We start from the raw sequence: 21,509 nt of genomic DNA, 5'->3' as shown, positions 1-21,509 counted from the left end.
CTACTAGATATACTAGCCTCTCTTCCACTTGCATGTAGTCATTTACTCAAAGCATCCCTTTTGGCAGATTAACACATAATTGACTAAAGGACCAAAGCATCTCAACAATCATATGCTTTGGCTAAATCACTACAACATTTCTTTCACTTCCATAACTACGGCTTACATTTTTATCTAGAAGGGCCTGCCAGATTATTCATCTCATATAACACAGATGAACTCACGGAAGACCAAAATTTGTTTACATGCAAATTCTTGAAGGGTAAAAGACAATTTTTCTATATAGCTATGTGAACAGGAACGCAATTGGTAAGTACCTGATTAAGCACAAATCCCTTTGATGTAGTGCCTCATCGCAATTGAATCATCATATTACCGAACTCAATAATTTTCCAAGCCTATATGCACTAACCTTTGATGTAGGCTCAAAGTGAATTGATGATATTAAATCATAGCACTTTGGATAGGGCTCAAGAGTTAAGTCAGCAAAACCAGAATTGAAATTTTATAAATATAGATGAAGAATAAACAAAGAAACGAATAAGAAATTGACGAAGAACCAAGGAAGCAAAACCATAATTGAAATTTTATAAATATAGATGAAGAATAAACGAAGAACCAAGGAAGAACTGCACTCACCGTTTGACTATGGCAGCAATACATCTGCGAACAAACTCTACGTACAAAGATTCCCAATCTAATAGGGTTTTCTTTTTTAGGTTTATGTGGGTTTTAAAATTTGAGGGTATTTGTGTCTATTTATGTGAGTTTTCTACTATATTTGAAATTTTTTACAAAAACTGACATTTTTGAAATTAGGGGTCAAGTTTTGGCTATCTTTGATAAATTCTCATTGTAATGGTGTTGACATTAATGTACCGAGGAGATAAGATGTTATGGGGAAAGAGTTTAAAATAATAGAATTAGCGGAAGAATATTATATGAGTTATGCAAAAGCCATTGGATTTAGCATGAGAAAAGATATATTGGTTCGTAACACGGAAGGGAAAGAAAGTAGGAGACGGTGGTGCTGTTCGAAAGAAGGCTTGAGAAATGAAAATTTTAATGAACTACCCGATAGGATTCGCCCAACAAAGCCAATTACAACAGAGAATTGTTCGGCCTATTTTTGGGTAGGTTATGAGAAGAAACGTGATATTTACGTTGCGACGAATTTTGAACCACATCACAATCATGAACTAGTTACTCCACTTCAATCGCCATATCTCCGATGTAACCGTGTTGTTCGAAATTTCGATTTAGCCCAAGCAGTGGGAATGCGATGTGCATTGGTCAGAACATGTCATACATATGAGTACATGGTCGACCAATGTGGTGGGTATTTAAATGTTGGTTTTCAAATCAATGATCTATACAATAATGTAGATGCATCAAGTAGGGAAATCTTATTAGACGGTGACACAGAAGCTGCACTCTCCTACTTGAAAGCGAAAGGAGAAGTCGATCCTAAATTCTTTTGTAAGTTTGGGGTTGACAAAGAAAATAGTCTTACTAATTTGTTTTGGAGGGACTCCATTTCACTTTTGGATTACATTGCCTCTGGAGACGTCATCATATTTGACAATACGTAAAAAAACAAATATATATGACAAGCCCTTAGTGTTGTTTGTTGGTACGAACAACCACTAATCCACTGTGAGGTTTGTTTGCGCATTATTGTTTCACGAGACATTTGAAACTTACAAATGGGTATTGGAGTCATTCATGACGTCCATGAAAATAAGAAGCCAATATCAATATTGACGGATGGTGATGAAGCGATGCATGAAGCCATTGATGATGTGTTTTCCATGTCGAACCCTCAGTTTTGCTCATGGCATGTGTCAAGAGATGCACATAATAACTTGAAGGATGATGAACTACTAAGAGATTTTCACGCATGTCTTTGGGAACCATTTGTGCTAGACTAGTTTGAGAAGAAATGAGAGGTTTTGAGAGAAAGAGCCCGTACTTCGAAACAGAGCGAATGGTTGGAAATGATGTATGCAAAAAACACTCATGGACCGAATCATGTCTTAGAGGAAAGTTTTTCGATGGTATAAGCACCACTTAACGCGTGAAGTCTTTGAACAAGTATTTGAAGGATTACATGAGGAAAGGCGTTAAGCTGTTTGAATGCATTCTGGCAATTCATAAGGTCATGTTACGTCTTAGGAATACCACGACAAATGATGGTTTCAACGCAAAGTACTCAACACAAGTCCTTAAAACTGCATTGACAAAACTCGAGCATCAAACTTCTTAGATTTACTCGCATAGGTGCTTTGTTTTGGTACATCATGAGAACGAAGCTTGTTTGACATTTACCCATGATAAGGTGATGCATAATTCGATCATTCTCTAATTCAATACTCTATGTCATATTCTCGGAATATAGTAAACTTGTGTCAAAATTCCTAATATGACATCTCTAGATTATATGATTCAATTTGATGAAATTGCAAACGTTCTTATTTCAATTTCCATCCAATACTTTGGCCAAAGATTCACGAATCATATCTTTAGAGTATTCTCTCTTCTTATTAAGAACAAAGATTTCTTGTTGTACATTCACTTGTCTCTGCGTACACGCTGAGAATCCTGAGGAACACTTTTAAGTCACATCATTTTGATACGACCGTATAGTGCTCTCGAAGAGAAACAACATATACACAAGACAACTATGATGTCTCAGGTCTAAGGATTAATGTGCATTATCACAACTTAGAATTCTTTGTTTGACACTTGTGAGTAAGACTTCCATACTAGAATTCTAGAGTTGATCTCGTTCAATGAACTCCATCTTCTATAAAGACTCACCACAACAAGTTTCACTTGTTCTAAAAAAAACGACCGATTGCACCAGTGCAATCACTGTACCACATAAGTTCTCAAGAATTTGATTCCTAACAACGCAACCCAAAAAAGAAAAGTCATCTACTCCATATCTGAAAATTTCAATTTTCCTCGTACTTCTATCAATTCACCACTTACTTAGACCCTATAATAAATATAAATAAATAAACTAAAAAGTAAAACTAAAAAATTAGGACCGACGCCTTATGGTTTGTGTACGTTCTCTATCTTTTTTCTTTTCAGGTCGTACTTACAGTTATAAGTTACTACACCATATAAACTGTTTACAATATGATTCTTTCATGTAACAATATTTTATTTGGTTATATTCTTAAGTAGATCATGATGCCATGATCGTATAAATTGTGTTAAGTTGAGGGGAACCAAAAAGAAAAGCAGAAAAAGTTACTCCATTCTCACATGGAGCAAAGCAAAACGAGAAGGAAAGAATCTATATGTTTCATAAAGGTTTTTTTTTTTTTAATAAAGTTTTACTAAATAAATTTGCCCATGTTTTTGCTCAGAAAAAAATAAATTGCATATGTTTAAAAGTTCAACTTTAATAGAAGCTTCAAAGATGCATTGCGTGCAGCTCGCCACAAAAAGAAACACAGGGATGGTTGGAAATGAACTCAACTGAAGAGTCACCCCAAACCCTATACACACATCATCATAGAGTTCTTCTACCAAGGGGTCCTATAATTTCGTTATAGACAGAGAAATATCGTTTATAACCCATAAGTCATATAGACACGTCCTATTGGCAAAAAAATTCTCACATCACATTATGCGTTTTGTCTTTTATTTTTTTGTTTTTTGTTTTTAAATTTAACAACTGTCGGTCATGAGAATATTGAACTCACGATCGTTGGTCAATAACTAGTACACCATGATACATCACTAATTATAAATTGGACGCTATAATAAATATACACAACAACCTGTATTGATTGACCCCCTTTATGGTTTGTTATATGCTCTATTTTTTTTCCTAATGAAACCTGCAAATGCCATACACTAATTAATAATATGAACAAGTCCAATAATTGAGAAACTTCTATTTTCAAACTCAAGACTTCAATGGAATGAGCTGTGGTTTGTCCAAAATAGAATTTACGTATGTTATTTGTGTTTATAGTATGTGGCATATGTGCCAATCGGGTATAGCTCAGTTGGTTGAGCTTTTCCGCCTTCACCTATGTGGGCAGAAATTCGAAGCACCCAATGAATATTTGTTTGTAAACCCCCTCCTCAAATCGCTTGTACTAAAAAAAAATATTATGCAGCTTATCCTAAAAAACAAGGCAATGACTTCTATCCTTGGCTCGTGCGAAGATATATAGGTTAGTTGTGGGTATTTTTATTTATTGAAGATTGCAGGGTGTGTTATCAAATTTGAGTAACACTTCTATTGTTTTTGTTTTTAGAGAGATGTCAATTTGGTGGCTTATAGACAAGCTTGCTTTGTTTTATTTTTAAATGACGCATTTTTATGGTATAGAGATCCTCTTGATATCATTCAAGATGTTTTAACTAAAGATCTCTTGTAACGTTTCTTTGCTTCAATTATGTTGGCGTGACTTGTGGATATTGACTTACTTTCCTTACACACTAAGAATTCCTATTATAATTGTAATTGATTTACTTTAATTCCTGATTTCCTACTGTAAATAGATTTAGGAATTTATTATTTACTTACCCATTCAGGTTTTGTTGTATTATAAATATGACCTCCTACAAGGAGAAGAATACACAGAAAATTCCCACAAACAAATATTCTCTCATAGTTTTCATATTTTAGCATGGTATCAGAGCGGCAATCTTGGGATTGCTGACTCTAGTTTCTAAACCCTAGCCGCCACCATGGGGGAGGATGACTCTTCTAATCCTCATGGCTGTAGCACCACTGCTTCCTCCTCTCCTTCTCAACCAACCATAGCCGAGTTGAGTGCCCAGGTGGCTCAACTAATGCAGATGCAGACTCAGACCTCGAAATTGATCCTAAATCAGGATCCTACCAAGACGACCCCGACTTTGACTCAGACGACGACCCCGACCTCGAATCAGACGACGACCTTGAACCCGAATCAGACAACGATTCCGACGACAATTACCTATGAAGCTTCCGCTGCACAGATTGGCATAAAGTTGGATGACACCAACTATGCCCTATGGTCCCAAGTTGTAGAGTTGTATATCTCCGGCAAAGACAAATTGGGATATATTAATGGCGATCTTCCGCAACCTCCTTCGACTGCTCCAACGTTTCCTCGCTGGCGCACCGAGAACTCTATTGTGAAGGGATGGCTTATCAATTCTCTGGAGCAGAGCTTGATTGGCAATTTCATTCGATTTTCAACGGCAAAAGCAGTGTGGGATGCAATTGCCACAACTTACTATGATGGCACTGACACTTCTCAGGTTTATAATCTGAAACGACGAGTCTCTCATATGCGACAAGCTGGTGGCTCCATTGAAACCTATTACAATACTCTCCAAAGCTTATGGAGAGAAATTGATTTTCGTCGTCCAAATATGATGGAGTATGAAAGTGATATCAAGCGCTATAATGATATTCTGCAGGAAGATCGAGTTTACATATTTTTGGATGGCCTTGATGATCGTCTTGATAAGGCCCGAAGTGATGTTCTTCACATGACTCCATTCCCTACTGTTGACCAAGCTTATGCCTATGTTCGCCGTGAAGAAGTTCGACAAGCAGTGATGATGGGTTCATCCGATCGAGCCACTGGTGCTGGCTTAGCGGCCAAGAGTGCGCCTCGATCAGGTCCCCCTACTCGTGCCGGCCAGCCCCATAATTCCTCTACTGCAGCCCACCTTCAGATCCAGTCATATGCTACTGCTGCTGGTGCGCCACTTCCTAAAACTATCCCACCTTCCCGTCCCAAGGCTCCGACTGATGGAAGTGGTTGCACGCACTGTGGCAACCTCAAACATACCCGTGACACCTGTTTTAAGCTAAATGGTTATCCTGATTGGTGGGAGGACCTCCGCGCTCGCAAGCTCAGAGAAACTGCTAGTAATTCTGGCCGTGCTGCTCTTGTCTCTACCGAACCCCCATTAGCCTTGTTCCCGCAGGTAGATCCTCCTGATCGTCCCGCGCTTCCGGATGTCTCAGGTAACTGTGGTTATGCATTTCATACTTCTGATCTACGAGATACTACTGGTTGGATAATTGATTCTGGCGCCACTGATCATATGACCTTTGATCCGAATGATTTTTTGCACACCACTACACCCCGCCGCACAAGTATTGCCAATGCAAATGGAGTTACCTATCCTGTGACAGGGTCCGGTACTGTTGCCCTTTCACCTTCTCTGTCCCTTTCTAATACTCTACTCGTTCCATCTTTGTCCAATAAATTAATGTCTGTGAGTCAGGCAACTGAACAACTAAATTGTTGTGCACTAATTTATCCCAATTTTTGTTTACTACAGGATATTCTCACCAAGGAGATCATTGGGCGTGGTACTAAAAGAGGGGGGCTGTACTATGTGGATGACTTCAGTATGGGACGTGCCAATAGTGTGACGCATCCGTCTGATGACAAGCACCGACAAATTTGGCTCTGGCATCGACGTTTGGGGCATCCATCTTTTGGTTATATGAGACACTTATTGCCTGAATTGTTTTCTGTATTTAAGGACTCAGATTTTAAATGTGACACTTGCATTCTAGCCAAGAGTCATAGAGCATCCTATCCTTTAAGTATGAATAAAAGTACTATTCCTTTTGCTTTAATTCATTCTGATGTTTGGGGACCCTCACCTATTTCTACTCATTCCGGTATTCGTTGGTTTGTCACATTCATAGATGATTGTACACGGATGACATGGCTTTATTTGATGAAAAATAAGAATGAAGTATTTTCCGTGTTCCAATCTTTTTACAAACAGATGGAAACACAGTTCAATGCTCGAATTCAGATTCTTCGCTCTGACAACGGTGGAGAATTTGTTAATCATGATTTTCAGACTTACTTCCAGACACATGGCATTATTCATGAGACAACTTGCCCCCAGACACCACAACAAAATGGTGTTGCCGAACGGAAGAATCGTCATCTCCTTGAAACAGCCCGTGCTCTTCTCATTGGTAGCCATGTTCCTCGTCATCACTGGGATGATGCTGTTGTCACTGCTGTCCACCTTATCAACCACATGCCATCTGGGGTCTTGAACTTCAAAACTCCATTACAAGTGCTCGCGCAACACGGGCCTCTGCCCTCTGTTTTGGTGCTTACCCCTCGCATTTTTGGCTGTGTGGCTTTCGTTCATCTCCACAAAAATCAACGAAGCAAACTTGATCCATGTGCGCTTCGTTGTGTTTTTTTGGGTTATGCCACTCATCAGAAAGGCTACCGATGTTATCACCCTCCTACCCCGCGAACCTATGTCACTTTGGATGTCACCTTTCTAGAATCAGATATGTTCTTCTATGACCCAGTATCCAATTCTACTCTTCAGGGGGAGATACCGAGTGAAGAGCTCAATTGGAGCAGCTTGGAACATGAGAATATTCATCTATGCACGAAGATTGCTCTCGGCCAAGAAACAATAACAATCGATCGTCCCGAGTTTGGCACGTGCGAATGCTCTCTGCCAAACAAAGATCGATCGCCTGACCCTTGCGAAGATGTTTTTGATGCGAGTCATACTCTTACAGATAACTCAGAACAACAAGATGAAGACCCCCCCTCTCATTCAACAGTACCAACGAACCAATCTCCTGAGAATATCTTTGAGGTAAATACTCCTACTAGACTTGTGCATTTAGAGGATAAAACTATTGGATATCAATTACCTTTCAGGCAAAATCGTGGGAAGCCACCAAACCGTTATTCACCTGATATTGGCAAGACATCCAAGTATCCAATTGCAAATCATGTATCCACTGAGAAGCTGTCTGAACCACTTAAGGCTTTTGTGCATCAGTTGTCTGCTATCCATATTCCAACCAAGGTCTCTGAAGCATTGAAAGATCCTAAGTGGGTCCAAGCTATAAAAGAGGAGATGAAAGCTCTTGAGAAAAATCAGACTTGGACAGTGGAGACTATACCACGAGGAAAAAAGACTATCGGATGTAGATGGGTGTTCATCGAGCGATACAAGGCAAGACTTGTGGCAAAAGGGTACACACAGACCTATGGTATAGACTATGAAGAAACTTTTGCACCAGTTGCAAAGTTAAACACCGTCAGAGTCTTATTGTCCCTTGCAGCTAATTTGGATTGGCCACTACACCAGTTTGATGTAAAGAATGCTTTTCTACATGGCGAACTCACGGAGGAGGTGTACATGGACATTCCTCCTGGATATAATACTACTTAGAGTGGAACAGTTTGCAGGTTACGAAAAGCATTGTATGGATTGAAACAGTCACCACGTGCATGGTTTGGACGGTTCACCATGGCAATGAAGAACAATGGTTTTAAACAGTGCAACTCAGATCATACTCTGTTCTTGAAACATCGAAAAGGGAAGGTAACAACATTAATAATCTATGTTGATGATATGATTATTACTGGGAATGATAAACAGGAAATATCACAGCTACAAGACTATTTGGCTACTGAGTTTGAGATGAAGGATCTAGGTGGACTCAAGTATTTCTTGGGAATTGAGGTGGCTCGATCGCAGCAAGGCATATTTCTCTCTCAAAGGAAATATGTCTTGGACTTGTTGACGGACATAGGAATGCTAGATTGCAAACCTGCGGACACTCCTATTGTTCAGAATCATCATCTTGGAGAATATCCGGATCAAGTTCCAACTAACAAAGAAAGATACCAAAGGTTAGTGGGAAGATTGATCTATTTGTCACATACTCGACCAGACATTGCTTATGCAGTGAGTGTTGTCAGTCAATTTATGCACTCTCCAAGTGAAGACCACATGAATGCAGTTCTTCGGATACTTAGATATTTGAAGTCTGCACCTGGAAAAGGACTTATGTTCTCAAAGCATGGTCATCTAAATATTGATGGTTATTCAGATGCAGATTGGGCAGGTAATGTAACAGATAGAAAATCCACATCGGGTTACTTCACATTCGTGGGAGGTAATTTGGTGACATGGAGGAGTAAGAAACAGAATGTAGTAGCTTTATCCAGTGCAGAAGCCGAGTTCAGAGGCATGACTAAAGGGATTTGTGAACTTCTTTGGTTAAGAAAGCTGCTTACTGAACTTGGGTATAAACCTACATCCACAATGAATCTCTTTTGTGACAACAAGGCTGCTATAGCCATTGCACAAAATCCGGTTCAACATGATCGTACTAAACATGTTGAGGTGGATCGACACTTCATCAAACAGAAGCTTGAGGCTAAAGTGTTTCAGTTTCCTTTTGTGAAATCCGAGGATCAATTGGCGGATATTTTGACAAAGGCAATTTCCAGTAAAGCATTCCACAATTCACTGGATCAGTTGGGCATTGGCGCATCTATGCACCAACGTGAGGGGGAGTGTTGGCGTGACTTGTGGATATTGACTTACTTTCCTTACACACTAAGAATTCCTATTATAATTGTAATTGATTTACTTTAATTCCTGATTTCCTACTGTAAATAGATTTAGGAATTTATTATTTACTTACCCATTCAGGTTTTGTTGTATTATAAATATGACCTCCTACAAGGAGAAGAATACACAGAAAATTCCCACAAACAAATATTCTCTCATAGTTTTCATATTTTAGCAAATTATTATATCTTTCTTTTTTTCCAACAAACAAAAACAATGCCATTTTAAGGTTTAGAATTACAGAATTTGGTTTTAGAGATTATATTAAAAGATAACTAAAAGCAATGAGAAATAACTTACTTTTGTGGTTATAACACAAGGACAGCATACAAAACATACCTAAAGAGGATACAAGCTTGGATAATAATATTCACAAGTGATGCATATGAACGCTATATCTGTAAACAACTTAAACATATAGTATGGAAAACGTTGAGTGCTCCTTAAAAGTACTACTTCCAGAATCTGGGCAACCAAAGCAATTTGTCAAAACTCAGAAGTGACTTCATGGTCCCCAGAACTTTGGTGCTTACACTGTACCAATGCTTTACATGCTTGATACTAAACTTATTTGAAGGACTAGGGTTAACCCTTTTGATATTAAGATTTTATATTTCATAAATAATTAAATAAAAACCTCTCTAATGATGTAATTTTGAACACAAGATACATTTTCAACTCATAAAAAATATCCAAGAGTCTCGCTCGGTGGTCTTAACTTGCAGACTATAGTGGTCTCACGTTCGAACCGCTATTAGTTTTTGTGATATTTGAATCTCACACAGCTATTAGTTTGAATCATATTTCTTTCCACAAAGGTCACAACTTTGAATTCCCTTGCTTTATATATATATATAAAATGCCAAAAAATCTCAGTTGGGGTTATCATACATTTTTTGGGTCAAGGGGTGATCATATTCACGAGTGACCTATTGTGAATGCTATGCAGGCAATTTAAAATTCTTCAAAACTTTGAAAAATAAGCACGCAAATCACAATAGCATAGAAAATGCAGTGAGTTTTCCTAAGTACACACTTTCTAGAAACTTGGACAATCAAACCAATTTGTCCAAACTCAAAAGTTAACTCTCAAATCCCCTCCAGATTTTTTTATTTTTTTTACCAACAAGATATTTGGAACCAACGCAGCCACACCCACACATGCGGCAGTTGACCAAGGAAGCCAAAATTCTGTTCAAAGCCACTTAAAATATAAAGCTCCGGCAGTTTGAAAACATAAAAAAAAGTCAACAAAACTAAGAAAACAAGCAAATGGGAAAGAAAGAAAGAGAGTAAAGAACAAACAACAGGCTGATAATTTATTGCTAGTGTTTGACTGGTTCTCCTGACTTTCATTTTTGTTTCAATGGAAGACGAAGAACCAGAACAAGAGGAAGATATTATAATTATTATAATAATCAATAGCAAACCGAGTCAGAGCAGTTTGACAAAGACCCCTTTGATACCTCTTCACAACATTCCAAACTGCAAACTTCCAACCCTTCTTTCACTCACCAATTTTCTCTTCAAGACGGCCAAAGAATATAGAAGAAACAGCAGTTTTGGTTTTCTTTTAAATTATTTTTTTGCTTTGGCTTTTTGATCATCACGTTTTCAGAACCCACAAGTGGATCGATAACTTTGATTTTTGCCCAACAGGTTACCAATACTTTAATTTCTTATTCTTTTCCTTGTACTTTCTCCTTTGTTCTCTTATATATATATATATATATATAGATACATCTCTCTTTCTGACATACATCTTTCTTAATCTGCTCTGTTTCTTTACAGAGAGAGCAAAGACAACTATGGAGAAGAGAAGCTTTTCAGAGCTTTTGATAGAGATAAAAGAATTGGTCACTGAGGTCAGTTGTTTGGCTCAATACTCAGAAACCCAAAGAGAAATCCTGGCTGAATTTGAAATATTGGTTGAGAAATTAGTTCCAATTCTTGATGGTTTAATGGACAACATCATTAAGTTTAAGGACCACCCACCAGTGAGAAAGGCTGTGGAGTCTCTTGGGTCAGAGCTTAAGCGAGCCAAGGCTTTACTCAAAACCCAAGAGACAAAATCATTTATCAAACAAGTGGAGGATGTGGTTCACGATCTTGGGAGGTCATTGGGCCTAGTGCTCTTGGCCAGTCTAGAAGTGTCCACAGATTTGAAGGACAAGATTGGAATGTTACACAAAGATTTGATGAACACCAGGTTTGATATGAGCTCATTTGCAAGTACTAGTTTTGATTCTTGGGTTGTTAGTGAGATTGAAGTGGAAGAGGAAATCCAAGAGGAGAAGAGGGTTTGTTTTGGTATTGATGAAGTTTCTTTGCAAATAAAGTGTGGTGATGATGAACAGCTCAAATTTGCTCTTTTGGAATTGAATGAGTTGATTGGAGACAAAAGGGTTAGCAGTGAATGGATTACTGATGAAGGTGTTATTCCGATTCTGTTTAATCGGTTAAGTTCAAGTAATTCAGAAAACCGGCTATGTATAGTTCAATTATTGAGAAGGCTTGCTTCTGATAATGCTGATAACAAGGTAATTTGTTCTTCTTCTTCATATCAATCTTGAATTTAGAATTTGGGATTTTCATGGTAATTGGTTATCTCACAATGTAAAATAGTGTGCAGGAGAAGATGGCAGATGTTGGGTTTTTGTCTGCGGTTGTGAAATCTTTGGTACGGGATGAAGAAGAAAGAAAAGAAGCTGTGGGGCTGTTGCTGGATCTCTCAGATATTCAGTCAGTCAGGCGGCGGCTTGGGCGGATTCAAGGGTGTATAGTTATGTTGGTTGCCTTGCTAAATGGGGATGACCTTGTTGCTTCACGTCACGCAGGGAAGTTGTTGAATGCATTGTCTAACAGCACTCAAAATGCGCTTCATATGGCAGAGGCTGGTTACTTTAAGCCACTAGTGCAGTACCTGAACGAAGGTGATCAAAAAGCTTCCTCTCACTTTTGCAACTCTTTTCGCTTTGATGATTATGCGGTTTTCATGTTCATAATATTAACTTCACATTGGATCATGAGCTTTCTAGAATTATTTAATAGCATGAATTTATCTAACCGCAGTTAATTATCAATATAAAACTTACAAAACTTCCATATAGATGGAAATGACTGATATGTTATCTGTGGTTCATATAGCAAAATGATGATCCCTAATTCACATTTAACTTGAATTTGACCTTAAGTTTGTGGTCTTAACAACATAGTTAAAGCTGAACTGAAAAATTCAGTAAGATACACTGTCCTTCGATTCTGTGGATATCATACTGCTGAGCCATTTAGCACGTCAGTAAGTATCTGCATATAGACCAACTTTATTTTGTCAATGATACATAGAACATGATCTTTTAACCTCCCTTTTCGTTTTGGTAAGGTTTCAACCTCCCTCGGTCCTGAAAATTCCAGGGTACTTAATAAACTATGCATTCTATGTGTTTGCAGGTTCTGACATGAGTAAGATTCTGATGGCAACAGCACTCTCAAGGATGGAGCTCACAGATCAAAGTAGAGCTTCCCTTGGAGAAGATGGTGCAATCGAACCCCTTGTCAGAATGTTTAGCATAGGGAAGCTCGAAGCCAAGTTATCTGCTTTAAGTGCCTTGCAAAATCTGTCAAACCTGACAGAAAATGTCCACCGGTTGATCAGTTCGGGCATCGTAGCATCTCTGCTTCAGCTCCTCTTCTCTGTGACATCAGTGCTTATGACTCTTCGCGAGCCTGCATCAGTGATTCTTGCAAAGATCGCTGAATCCGAATCTATTCTTGTTAACTCAGATGTGGCTCAGCAGATGCTCTCACTTTTAAATCTCACAAGTCCAGTAATTCAAAATCACCTATTACAAGCACTTAATAGTATTGCCTCCCATTCCAGAGCAGGCAAAGTTAGAAGAAAGATGAAAGAACATGGTGCAATTCAGCTTCTCCTGCCGTTCCTGATGGAAACTAACATTAAAATCAGGAGCGGTGCCTTGAATCTGCTTTACACTCTCTCTAAAGATTTGCCTGAAGAGTTGACAGAACAACTAGGAGAAACCTATATCAAAACAATCATCAATATTATTTCATCATCAACATTTGACAGCGAGAAAGCTGCTGCAGTTGGCATACTTGGCCATCTTCCCATTAGTGACAAAAAACTCACAGATATGTTAAAGAAAGCAAATTTGGTGCCCATTATGGTATCCATTTTGACTTCAAGATCTGAAGTTTCAAAAGAGACGACATGCTGGTTAGAAGAAAGCGTTACAGGCCTGTTGATTCGGTTCACGAATCCTTCTGATAAGAAATTACAGCTTTATTCAGCAGAACAAGGGGTAATTCCTTTGCTTGTTAAGTTACTCTCGAGTGGATCACCGGTTACTAAATGCAGGGCTGCAACTTCGCTAGCTCAATTATCACAGAATTCGTCATCTCTAAGTAAGTCAAGGAAATCAAGGTGGTCATGTGTTCCTCCTTCTGCAGATGGTTTTTGTGAAGTTCATAATGGCTACTGCTTTGTGAAAAGCACATTTTGTTTGGTTAAGGCAGGTGCTGTGTCTCCAATAATCCAAATACTGGAAGGTAAGGAGAGGGAAGCAGATGAAGCTGCGCTAAGCGCCCTTGCGACACTCTTGGGCGATGAAATGTGGGAAAACGGAAGCAATTGCATAGCCAAAATGTCAGGAATTCCAGCCATCATAAAGGTTATAGAATCAGGGAGCATCAAGGCTCAAAAGAAAGCACTGTGGATATTGGAGAAGATATTTGGAGCTGAGGAACACAGAGTAAACTATGGAGAATCTGCTCAGGTGGTGCTCATTGATCTAGCCCAGAAGGGCGACTCCAGTTTGAAATCAACGACTGCGAAATTACTGGCGCAACTAGAACTATTGCAAGTTCAATCTAGTTACTTCTAAGGCAAAATAATGCCATGTAAGGAATTTTGTGCATGTGATTTTTCTTGTACACAATCATCAAATACTTGTTAATTGGTGTACATTTTCCTCTTCTGCACATTATATTGAACCCTGTTTCTATGAGCCATGTTGAAATGTAAATTATTTCCTGGTTTAATCCTTAGCTGGACAAGTGCAAGGCTTAGATGCCATCACACATTGTAGGACTTATATGTCCTAGTTTTATGCCAAGTGTACAGCTCAGTAGATTTGGTTTTCATTCCTTGTAAAAGGTGCATTTCCGTTGGAATGAAATCAGTGTGTGCGCGAGTGCATTCCAATGATGGGTGCCCAGTAACTCTCTCTCTCTCTCTCACACAACGTCTCTCTTCCCCTCTGAGACTTTTCTTCCCCAAGCTAAACTCTGCTATTGAAATCTCAACAAGTCATCCATACCCCAAGTTATAACATGAATGAAGTGAAAATGCACGTATACAAGTCTTGTTTTTTGTTTTAAGAACCTCAAATGGTAGAAGAAAATTTAAGAAAATCGTATTCAACAGACATGATTTTGAACATTTGGTGAAAAATATTTACAAATTTAAACCCTTTTAGTTGTGATTTGAAGTGAATTAGAGAAAATTTTCAAAATTATTGTTAAATTGCTTACAAGATTAAACACAATCATCAAAATATGAAAAACAAAAAACACAGTGAACAAAATTAAAATCGAGTTTATAAGTGCATTTCGCAGCTGATCACTTGGCCTTTTGTATATTTTTACAGAACAAAAACAAAATGCATTTTACCCGTAAAAAAAATTATAAAATATTACGGTAATACGGCTACGTCATATAATTGGTACATGTATTAGAATATGGATAGACCACATGGTTGATATTTCCGTTTTAAAAGAATTGTATCAATAAAATTCTACAGTAATACGGCTACGTCATATAGCAGTGTGACATATATGCAGAAATTTTTTCTTTTTGTGATCTTAATGAATTACTTTTACAAATATATCAAATTGTAATTTGCAGGAAAAATGAATATCTCCTTACAGGGAAGGAAAGTAGGCAAGTATCCATTCTACCGTTACCGTACTACTTTCCTATCGTTTCTCCCAAAAAAAAAAAAAAAACGTGAGTTCTTTTGTGTAATTACATGTTTACCCAAGCGGTAAACCCCTACTCTCTCTCCCTCTTGTTCTCTCTCGTTGCTTTGTGGGTTCCCTTCTCACAGTCACAGGCTCACACGAAGAGGCAAGAGACTATCTCACTACGCATCATCTAATCTGCTGCTCTTGCTAAACGGCATCGTATAAGGTTCTGTTACAGAGAGCAAGTATGCTGCCCCAAAAAACTAAGAGGTTAACGAGGGAGTACTTGTACAGAAAGAACTTAGAGGGCAAACAACGGTTGCTCTATGAGAAGAAGCGCAAGATCAGAGAAGCTCTAGAAGGTTCTCTCTCTTTTGTACTTGTTTTCTTCATTTCTAAGTTGGAGTTTTGTGTTGGGGTCAGTGAATTGCTAACAATTTTGGGATATTTTGTTTTTTTACAGAGGGAAAACCAATACCCACTGAGCTTCGGAATGAGGAAGCCGCCCTTCGTCAAGATATCGATTTGGAGGACGAAAACACTGCCGGTATGGGTCTATGGAAATTCTTTGATATATGATAATTTATATGTGAAAGTTCATGTTTATATATCGAAGTGTTGAAGTTCTTGTGTATTTGGTAATTTATCATATTCTGTACAGTAATTTGAAGCTCGAACATGTGATTTTTGTTTTTTCATTTGAGTATGCTGTTGATTCTTCATGATTTTTATTTCTGAATCCTAGTCCCAATGCCACATATTGATGATGAGTACGTAAACACACAAAGAGACCCCAAAATTTTGCTAACTACCTCCAGGGATCCGAGTGCTTCACTGATACAATTTGCAAAGGTTGGCCTAGCCTCTTTCTTTTCACATCATATAATTTTATTCTTCTAGCTGCAGTTCTTGGGTTCATTTTGGTGGGTATCATGCAAGGCTGGTTTTGATTATTGATTATTGATTATTGTTCAATGACACTGTTGTTGCAGGAACTGAAACTTGTTTTTCTCAATGCACAACAAATGAATCGCGGTGGCCAGGTTGGTGGACCGTTCTGCCTATCTTTTTCTGCTTAATTTTTTCCTCTCTTTTTGGTTGTAACTTGTACTTAAATCTGTAGTTGCTTGATGATGCATTCGGACTGCATGGTTGTTTCCAAGTTTTGTTTTTGGTGTTCTTACCTGGAGATCTGAGATATAAGAGATCAAATTAAATCCAGAAATATGCAGTACAGCCTTTGAATGATAAGGAAAATAGAAAATCTGAAAGAGGATAAAAGATAGAGATAATTTTTTCCCTCTCAAAGAATACTTGACTCATCAAAAGCTCTGTCATTTAAATTTAACTGCTGACACAAGAAATTAGACGGAGCTCTGCTCTGAACTTATTTGAATATATATATATATATATATATATTTGATCACTTCTTATGAACCAACCATGCGTTGCCCAATATTGAGTTATTGGAAGATGTTTTCTGTGTAGTCACTATGTTAATTATTGTGTGTGATTTTTTGTGTGTTTTCTATTGTTTATCATTTGTTGTGCTACAATTTATTTCTAGTTTGACCCCTTTACTCCAGAATATGGTGAGATTTATCTCCTTTTTGAGGTGTAACTGCTATAGTTCTTTTTGATATTGTCGTGTTTTTCTTATTCTTGCAATGTGTTAATCGAAAGAGTTGGTACCTGTTGACAACCTTTCAAATTTAAGGACATACGTGCCTGGCTCTGAAGCTTTGCTCCTTTTCCATAGTAGAGCATACATTAATTTTTTTTCTTCTTTCAAATCCTGCAGGTTATTTCTGAAATCATTGAAACTTGCCGTGCACACGATTTTACAGATGTTGTGTTGGTTCATGAGCATCGTGGTGTACCAGATGGCTTGATTATAAGCCACCTTCCTTTTGGTCCAACAGCTTATTTTCAACTACTCAATGTGGTAAGTAGTATGATAACCTTTACATTAATGTAGGACAAGTATCTTGGTATTTTGACTGATGTAGAACAGCAGAATAGAAATCCAGACAACAGCAAATTTCTATCTTCAGCAGTAAAACTTGGGAAAAAGTGAGGACGACATACAATTATAAAAAGTGAGAGGCACACAGGGTCTAAAGTTTTAAATTGGGCCAGAAAGGGTTTAGTTTTATTGCTGTCAGGAATCAGAGGTTTTTTGGTTACTGGAAACAGATTTTGAGAAAGTGATGAGTTTCGGTTTTCAAATTTGTGCTTTTCAAGGTAGATTATGCTTATACAAAGTCTGGTTGATGACAGAACATGATATAGTTTTAAACAAAATAAAAAATAAAAAAAACAGGTAGCTTCCTTGTGCAAAGAAACATAGAAGGAAGAGTTGATAGTGATGATTGTAGAATGCCAATCATGATGAACATTGAAATTAAACCATATATTATGAACTAATTAAGTTTAAGATTGCTTTTTTTTTTTTTTTTTTTTTTTTTCTGACTTGCTTTTGTGAATTGGTCATGCCGGTACTGGATCTATGCTTTGACTGGCATTCAGCTAATAGTATTTCACTTGTAGGTTACAAGACATGACATTAAAGATAAGAAAACCGTGGGAACGATGCCTCAGGTTTATCCACATTTGATTCTCAACAATTTCAGGACTAAGGTATCATATCTCAATTAAATATTTCAACGTCTTGTTTGCTCACACTGCTCCGTATATCATGCCAATATATATTAGACCCAATTGATCTAATAAAAAATATGACTCCTGAGACATGGTTGATAGAATGGTTTAAAGATCAGGATTATTGATTATAACTATTTTCCAAATAAACAGCTCCAGTTATTTATGACTTACCTACCATCTATGAAAATCATGGAGGACTTTTTCTGATTCCTATACTCCTGCTACCCATCTTAATCTTATGTAAAAGTTTATCACTCCATATTTTTGAGTTTCCCTTCTTAATTACTGGCTTATTCAGTATTTTATTATATATAGTATTCTTTTCTTGATTGTTAATAGTTGGGTGAGAGGACAGCAAATATTTTAAAGCATCTCTTTCCAGTGTCAAAGCCGGACACGAAACGCATAATCACTTTTGCCAATCAGTCTGACTACATTTCTTTCAGGTTGGTTGTTTGTCGCATATCTGTAGCCATATTTTTAGGCTTTGACTCCTAAGACTTGTAGGAAAGCTAAAAGACTCGTTAACTTTGAAAGGGCATGTTATTGTTATTATTATTTATTGACCAACTCTTACATTACCGTGGACATTTGTGTTTAGAAAAATAAGGTTTATTGTTAGATTGTGGCTGATGGGCAGCTGATGGGCTTTGCTTGTGCTTCCAAAGAGGATACATTTTTTTTAATCTAGCTGTAGTTATTGCATCTTTGAGTCTTTTGCACCAAATTTCTAGGGGGCATTACCACTCTGAAAGTCAAAACCAGATCAGTGTATAATAATAGTCATGCATTCCCATTTACGTTTAGTTGCACGTTGTTCATCTCATTACACATATCCAGCCTTTTCTGGTGCTGGGATTTGCTTGTGAGAAATTTGGGACTGAGGCTCATGTAGTTAATGTATGTTGACAAACAAGTTGGAGATGTTATGTATGGTATTATCATAAGATTTTTATTGTAGGGATTCATTTTTGTAAACTATATTCCTGAGAAGATTCAAATTGAGCTTGAGTTCAAGATAAAGCTTGGGTTCAGTTGAGCTTGTGAAGCTAGTTGAACCGAGTCCAGCTTGAGTTGGACTTACTTTGCCTGAGTCAAGTTCAGGTCACAAGGTTCCCAACTCAACCTCAAACAAGCCACAGAGTTTGGCTTCCGGGTAGTTTTCAATTTTCTATGTGTAGTGACAGCTTTATAATATGGTGAGAAAAGACCCATTGCAGAGCTCCTGACATAGTGGCTGCCTCCATGTTGGAGATGCTGCCGACCATGTCAGTGGCAGCCATTATCTAGAACTGATAAAAAAATAAAAATAAATAATTAGGGTTACGATTAGAGGTACTTTGGTAATATTGGTGGTTGAGTTGTGTGACCAGTTTTTTTCAATTTTTGTGGGTGGGTAGGAATTTTGGTTTTCAATAGGCATTGCTCTTATATGAGTGGAGAAAAAAAGTTTGACCTTTGAAGTTCTGAGCATTCTAACCTTAGATGGATGATTGGTTTGGATTTTGTACATGGTTGTGCTCTACTGCTCTCCTAGCACATTTGCGATAAGTTCTATTATATTCACGTATTGGTACATAGAGGGCTGTTCTTGAATAATAATTAGTACTCTTTTTCTCTTTCTTTTTTTTTCAGTTTTTCTTTTTCTTTTCACTTTTTTCCTATCGGGGATTTAAGCATTTCTTCAGTTAGCTGCTCTAGCAATTTTATTAATTATATTTCTTATAGAGTGAGATTTATCCTGTTGCTTTCATTTCCCATTAACAATTTGAAGAACATATAGGCATCATACCTATGAGAAGCATGGAGGCCCTAAATCCGTTGAGCTGAAGGAGATTGGTCCTCGGTTTGAATTGAGGCTTTATAAGGTCAGTACTTCGCCCTTCACTTTATCTTCATTCTGAGAAATTTGTGCTTCTTGCAGTGATATCACTTGCGCTTCATTGCATTCACATGGTGGACGCGGTTGATGTTCTCTGGATAACAGTTAAAAAATTATGTTTAATTACTTGATATATGTTTTGTGTCAATGACGAGTAGACTGTTAATATTTCATACTTGTTTACACTTTCTTTGCTTTGGTGTTGTAGATTAAGTTAGGAACAGTGGATCAGAATGAAGCCCAGACTGAATGGGTCTTTAGACCATACATGAACACAGCCAAGAAACAGAAGTTTATGGGGGAATGATAAATTAGAATTTTCAGTTACAATTTTGGTAACTAGTCCCTTGTATGATTCAACCAGCTGACCTCTTTTGGGTTGATTGATACAAGCGACTATTTTCCCGATTTCTCTGAAATTTAGGGTCTGTTTAGTAAAGTTTTTGCTTTTCTCAAAATTTATTCTTTCAAATTAAAGAAAGAGATGAGAGCAGTGAAGTAGAAACAACACATGGTTTTTTTTAAAACTAAAAACTGTAAACAGTTGTAAATAGTTTTTTTGTTTTAACTTTATCTGCATTCACTCTTTTCTTCATCTCTTAACAATCTTGTTGCATTTCTTATTTCTTTGATTAACACGAAAGCTATGAAATTATGTGACGGGCTGTAAATGTTTTACAATAAGACTACTTTTCATTTTCGTAAGTAATATTTGCTTTCAATTCGTTACCAAATGTATTTTGACAATTTGTTACTGATATACCGTTCGGCTCCCAGAGGGACATAATGGAAACTGGACTCCGGCAAACTCTGTAAGAGCAAGCGTGCATTGTCCAGGATACTGCCCTCCACATAAAAATGCTCCATATCAGTGCCAATAGCATTGGCAATACCGGCAAAGAATCACCCTAAAAAACACACCCCTGCAATTGAAGTCTCACAGAAAACCGTATCCCCTCCAAAGCAGCTATAGCCTGTGTCGGCAGCCTCCACCACGGTGAGCCATCGACAGAAAAAAAACACCCATCCAATTAACTTTTAGAAAACCACTGTGCAACTGATGAGAGATGTTATTTGGATTCATGTGAACTCTTTTTTCGTTGAGGAAAAGCGATAGTATTTAGTGATGAAACATGATAAAGTACAAAGCAATCATAATGCCGAATAAGCAATTATCCACATTAACTTTGAAACACACGCAATTAGTAGAATTGTAATTAATTTATTGCATATATAGAGGAAGTACAAGATACAATTTGATTAAGGCTAAAGCCGTCCTCATTATTGAAACTGAAAGAAATTGTCTACTTCAACTAAGAACAAAGCTTGGATCTTTGACTAGTCTCAGGACCAACTTCATGGTGGCCTATTAATAACATCATTACATGTGGAATTTATTTTATTCTGATTAAATTTATTGAACACACAACAAATACACACTAATGCTCCTCTAGCATTTATCAGCCCTAACACAGAATCATGACGAAGAAGACTTGGAAGAAAGTAAAGACGCAGCCACGGAAAGAAGAGAAGTCTTGGAAGTAGCTGTGGATGGAGTACCTCTGCTGGTGGATGCATC

The 21,509-nt window shown here is 37.6% G+C and overlaps 2 protein-coding genes across 2 annotated transcripts; both read left to right on the top strand.

The window, feature by feature from the left end:
- On the top strand, positions 10,659 to 14,528 carry LOC18785318 (U-box domain-containing protein 44). The gene is made up of 4 exons (XM_007220195.2): positions 10,659 to 11,058; positions 11,191 to 11,939; positions 12,032 to 12,332; positions 12,850 to 14,528. The coding sequence occupies exons 2-4, from the start codon at positions 11,208 to 11,210 to the stop codon at positions 14,301 to 14,303; spliced, it is 2,487 nt and encodes an 828-aa protein (XP_007220257.1). The 5' UTR covers positions 10,659 to 11,058; positions 11,191 to 11,207; the 3' UTR covers positions 14,304 to 14,528.
- LOC18785804 (U3 small nucleolar ribonucleoprotein protein IMP4) lies at positions 15,493 to 20,595 on the top strand. Its single transcript, XM_007218695.2, has 9 exons — positions 15,493 to 15,746; positions 15,848 to 15,931; positions 16,130 to 16,236; positions 16,377 to 16,427; positions 17,186 to 17,329; positions 17,935 to 18,024; positions 18,388 to 18,494; positions 19,832 to 19,916; positions 20,139 to 20,595. The coding sequence occupies exons 1-9, from the start codon at positions 15,632 to 15,634 to the stop codon at positions 20,235 to 20,237; spliced, it is 882 nt and encodes a 293-aa protein (XP_007218757.1). The 5' UTR covers positions 15,493 to 15,631; the 3' UTR covers positions 20,238 to 20,595.

This window comes from Prunus persica, chromosome G2, assembly GCF_000346465.2.
Source record: "Prunus persica cultivar Lovell chromosome G2, Prunus_persica_NCBIv2, whole genome shotgun sequence".
Classification (NCBI taxonomy): domain Eukaryota; kingdom Viridiplantae; phylum Streptophyta; class Magnoliopsida; order Rosales; family Rosaceae; genus Prunus; species Prunus persica.
Note: the sequence above shows the minus strand (reverse complement) of the source record. Positions and strands in the feature narration are given on the sequence as shown.